This window comes from Argiope bruennichi, chromosome 1 (genome assembly GCF_947563725.1).
Source record: "Argiope bruennichi chromosome 1, qqArgBrue1.1, whole genome shotgun sequence".
NCBI lineage: Eukaryota > Metazoa > Arthropoda > Arachnida > Araneae > Araneidae > Argiope > Argiope bruennichi.
Window position 1 is genome coordinate 107,002,785 of NC_079151.1, and position 5,802 is coordinate 107,008,586.

General features: G+C 25.2%; 1 protein-coding gene across 1 annotated transcript; it reads right to left on the bottom strand.

The window, feature by feature from the left end:
- Positions 1-1,285: 1,285 nt before the first annotated feature.
- Positions 1,286-5,587, bottom strand: LOC129971378 (metallo-beta-lactamase domain-containing protein 1-like). The gene is made up of 4 exons (XM_056085091.1): positions 5,389-5,587; positions 4,529-4,689; positions 3,602-3,716; positions 1,286-1,523 (listed from the first exon to the last, which is right to left on the bottom strand). The coding sequence occupies exons 1-4, from the start codon at positions 5,546-5,548 to the stop codon at positions 1,315-1,317; spliced, it is 645 nt and encodes a 214-aa protein (XP_055941066.1). The 5' UTR covers positions 5,549-5,587; the 3' UTR covers positions 1,286-1,314.
- Positions 5,588-5,802: the final 215 nt, after the last annotated feature.

Below are 5,802 nucleotides of genomic sequence, written 5' to 3' on the forward strand. Positions count from 1 at the left end.
TTGTTTTGTATCATTTTTAATTCATGACATCTGTTGTACTAAATTAATTTATCATGGAATGTTAAAAAAAACTGGTGTAAAAAAATGATAAATTCTTCTAAGATTTCTTTTTTTTATTATTATTATTCAGAAAATCATTTATATAGAATATTTTTATCGACAAAATGTAATTAAATCAGTATATAACTTGTTATATTTTACTTTTTTATTTAAATAAGTAGGGGGGAGAGGTCTTCCAGTGTCAATTGCTTAAGAAAATTGCAATCTGGGGTTTTCTAAATTATATTGTAGCCAAGATTGAAATTTTCACTCGTTTGCTATATAATTGTTTCTATAATAAGTATATTAAGGAATATAAAGTTAATGCACAAAAGCATACTATTTATAAGAACCTAACTGAAAAGTATTGTTAGAAAGCTTAATGTCATATAAAAATATTTGTATTCATGCATAAGAATCTCTTCCATTCCTATGATTGTCGGTGCATATTAAATCTTTCAAGTATGTTGAGTTTTGCTGTGCATATCCAATTATATGAAAGTAAGTCTTAATTTTACTCCGATTTTCTACACATTGGATTCATGATTTTGGGGTTCTTGTATAAACCGATTATTTTTGCTAGTAATGATTAAATATCTGAAGCAGTGCTGCTTGTTTTCTTCTGTGAGCTAAAATCATTATTAAGGTATTGTCTTTTTTCCGTTGTAACAATTTGATTCTCTTTCTACTGGCCTAATAAAGGTCAATTTAAGATTCAAATTTTAATAAAAATAAAATGCAAATGTTAGTTGAAACACAATTTCCCTACAACAGTTTAAACATCAGGTATGATGCAGGATGTTTGTAAAATTTCAAATAAAAATGTTTAATGCTGTTTATCAGAAAAAATCACATGGGAGATACTTTTTAATAATAAAAAAATTTCTTACTGTTTATTCTATCATAGTAAACACAATTATATGATATAGTATTTCTTAATGATATTTAAAAATAAGAAATGTATTGAAAATAAATTTATTTAATACCCATTAATTGAAATTCTCAGATAGATCAAAGTATATTTTGTAAATTATGCTTTTTAAAAAATTTTGACCAGAAACTTGGTATACAGATACTACTTTATTAGATGAGTAAATTTTATTATTGGAGCAACTAACTATATTAGTTATGAAAAGGTAACATTAGTTTTAATAATGCATATGTATATATATAAGGTGATGTCTACCAAATTCTTAATCAAATGTTTTCTGGATGAGGAAGAGAGAAAAATCTCAATGTGCAACAAATGAATGGAATAATTTTGAAGTACTTTTTTTATTCAGTGATATTTTCAATTTGCTTTTCATGGGCTGATTTTAATTCTTCAGTTACTTTGAACATAGGGCCATGTCCTGGTACAATGTAGTTCACTAGGTTAAGAATTCTCTTCCGATTTTGATATTGTAGGTTCGGATTTTCACTGCCAGCTGTAGTTTTCCATAATGTAGGATTCAAAATATCTTCCTCTCTTTCAAATAAATCCCCTAATTTTACAAAAGCCAGAGTTAATATTGTCTATTTTAGCCTGTAAAAGATTTTAGTAATAAAGGCAGTAGCTTTTTTTTTATTATTATTAACCATTTTGTTAATAAAATTTTTATAGAACCATGAGTTGAAAAGTAATATGCAAATTTATTAGTTGCTATAATGCAAATTATAGCAACAAAAATGTATATATTCCTTTCATCACTCATGAATATATTTAAAGTAGCCTAAATATTAAGTGCATTTTTTTTTATGTATAAAAAAGTAAAATAATCACTCTTAATGGGAAATATTGCATTGATTTTACAAAGCATTAGCGATTGTAGAAATGGAACTTGCTTTATTGGTGTGGTATACAATTGCACACACAAGCATTTAACTGAAACTAAATAATCTACTGGTGTTAATTTTCGCATCAGTAGGTTAAACATTGATTTGTTAAGATTGTCTTCTGGGCAGGTCATGGATGCAAATATTGATTATTGTAAATACATATACAATAATTCTCTAAGAAATAATTTTTTAGTTATTAAATTGGTAAAAATTCATTTGAATGACTTGGTCTATATTTCATTCCTTTAGTTTATAAACAAGCTTTTAATGAACTAGTTCAGTAGAATTATTTTACACTACACATTATTTTATAATTACTTTAGTAAAAAAAAATAATTACTACTATTGTAATATATCTTGCTAGGAAAATGCAAACCCACAGAATAATTTATGATTAGTATGACTAAATAATACACTGATATATAGGACTAAAATTATTTTTGCATAAAATATTACAGTATATTAAATCCTTTTATTGTTTGCTTTTAATTAAAATATCAATTCAACCAGATAATTTTTGAAAAACATTGCAAGCTTATTATTTCCATAAGTTATTAATATGTTTTATATTAGTATGGCAAATTTGTTCAAAACTGCTGTAGTTTAAAAAAAGATTGTCTTTGTTTAAATCATTACTTTAGTAAAATCGATAAAAGCATTGTCAAAAGACATTAAAATAAAAAATAAAAATTTTGATAGTTACAGAATAGTTCAAAATGTAAAAAGACATTTTTTGTTACTTTATAATCGAATAATTAATAGGATAGTTAATTAATTTTTGTACTAGGGTATTTGTGTCTTCAGCATGTAAAAATTTGTTGAATTCAGTCCAATTGTTTAGGAGCAGATGTAGAATATTCATAGTCACTATGATATTTGTTTATATTAAGACAAAAAATTGTTAGATAATTTGAAAAAGCTCTACATATACAAAGAAGAAAGATGTCATTTTAAAAATCTTACAATTTCTGATTGATGGTTACAATGATTTTAAATATATAAATTCAAATGATAAAGAAAAAAATTCCTATACGATTTCTTATTTTCTCCTTTATAGAAAAAATTAATTAATCATTCAAATAATTTTCACATTCAAAGGATAAAAAATAATGTTACATATGCAAGAAATATTTTGCTGTGAAATATAACTTGTTTCTAGATATTAAGAAAAGGTAATGGTTTTAATAAAATATTCAGTAACAAAATTTTATATGTTAAACTAAAAAAGAGTATGTCTGTAAACATGTGCAATACAAGGAAGGAAAGCAAGCATGGAATTATTTAAACAATATATAATTTTTTTGTAGATAACAGAAACAGTTCAATTTTTAACCATCATTAAGATTCTTTTATTAGATCTATGATTAAACAGAAACAGAAAATAAGGCACACCGAAAGCATTTAAAACTCAATAACTTTTAAAAGAAAATTTAGCTGAAGCAACATTTTGGTTTCAAAACATAAAACATGAAAAAATAAGAGCCAACACAACTCAAAAGTTAAAGTGAAATTATAATTATTAGAAAATAATTATTCTTAGAATATAAATAAAGTGAAATTGTTACATTTATAGAGAGAGAAAGATTCCATTAAATATATGATTAAATTATTTAATCTGCAATATAGATAGTTCCACAAAGAAGCATTGAAACTCTGGATAATGCAGAAAAGAAAATGGCTGATTTCTTTCTCAATAAAAAAACACTTTTACCAAATCTATAAAAAGATTGCAACTTTTACTTACCAACTATAGCTACTGTACCAAGATCAGTATTTTTAGCAATGACGCTTACATCAGAAAGAGTATGACCTGGAGTTCCAATTATTTTAATATTTTCTGTGACATTAAATGGGCTATCCTAAATAAAAAGAGGTAAAATCAAGTATTTGAAAGAAAAAAAAATCACAAAATTATCATCTGGAATAAATCTTACAAACTGTATATATTGATAAATTTAAGTCATATAATTGTATTATATCAATACATTCTAATTTTTTTAATTAATGCAGTGGTATAAATATATAATGGAATTTTTTTCTTATATAAAAAATATTTGATTACAGTTTAATTTCCAAAAGGCAACACTAGCTAAAAATGCAAATTTTTATAACCAATTTTTTATGGCAAATATATGTCACTTGAATATAATATATACATGTCCATCATCAGGGGGATGCAATTCACTCAAGTTTTATGAATTGTGGAGGCCTTCAGGTTAAAAGGATGCATGATATTGTTATGGCTAGGGGACATAACAAAAACCTAGTAATAAATCTGCAATGGTCTTCAAAGATTTTCAATCTAGGGGATCTGTTTTGATGATAATTATCAATCTAATGACACTTCTAGCACACAACTGGGAATAATCATATTAAATTATTACTTCATCATAAGAATAGAGAGAATTTTTAAGAGATTACAGAAAGAAAGCTGTCTATTGACTTCTTCATATTTGTGGATATTTATTTGATGATTTACAACTAAGCCCCATTATTCATAATACAATAGTGATATTTCTCATTTGCTTGGCAATAACACCTGGGGTGCTGTAAATATCTATTAGTACCAACTTCTTTTTATACTATATTCTTGCTAATTTGAAGTTAATACACTGAAATAAATAAAAGAAAGAAAATATTAAACATGAAATACAATTTTCTGAGTAATTACCTCAAATGAATGTAAAAGATATTCATCTTTATGTGAAATAGATTGTCCAACTATATGCTGAGCATTTGAAAATAAATTCATATTTCCAATATGGTCAGAATGTCCATGTGTAGCCACAGCATGGGTTATATCACTAACTCTAACATTTCGATTTTCTAATTCTGTAAAATAGAATGAAGTAAATTAAACTTTGAAAAATATGTTTTAAAGAGTATCTATTCATTCAAATTCTAAGATATTCACAAGGGTGTTTTGAGGATTTCACTTACAATAACTCTTAGTTTTTGTAAACATCAAATACATCAGAAGAATTATAAAATTCTTTATCTTTCATTATAAATTTCTTTATAATGAAAGATGCAAAGATATTCTGCAATTGTTGTTAAAAAAGTGATGACTGAAGCACAAAAATTATGTTGGTATAATATAGAAATAATGTATGTTATAAGACTTTATAGCAATTAATCTCTCTATTATATATAAAAATTAAAATGCAAACAAAAATATTTTTGAAATTTATCTAAAAAGAATGCAATAAGATCATATGAATACATATGGTATTATTTTTCCTCGTTTATGCTTAATAAGCAAAGAAAATAGTTTACTAAATTTTTTAACTGTCAATATAGAGGCTAAAATAATAATAAAAAAAATTGAAATGCGTATATATTTCTTTTTAAATTTTCCAAATTCTACCCCCCCCCCCTTTTAAATAATTGGTATGCTATTGACTGGTATGTAATAGCCAATTTCGTATAGGAATGTGATTGCTGCGATTTTATATTTCTAAAAACAGTGTCTCTACGATTACTGCAGTTATAAGTTAACAAAATAAGTCTAAAAAAAGAAAAGCGGTCAACCTTTTTCTAAAATTAAACGGTCCCATGCAGTAAGAGTATCAACAATAATGCAAATATCATTTTCTTTTATTAACGTACAAGTACAATTCGCTATCATTACATTCCGTTCTAAATCAATCTTTGAATATCCATTCTTAATTACTTCAACTGTTACAGTCATTTTGAATCGGATAAATTTACAATTTTTAATATTCTTCTCAATCACAGAAAATAAGCGTGCATCAACGCGATTTTTTTCCTGTAAATCTATACAGGGCGCCATCTATTGGAAATATTTAAAACTAATAGCTTTATACTATCAAGAACTTATTGCTGAATAGTGATGCGTTGGTTCAAAATCAGAAAATCAAATGGAAATCTGGTTAAAAATTACATTTATAAAATACTGAAGAGTTGTTTTTTTTTTCATTAAAA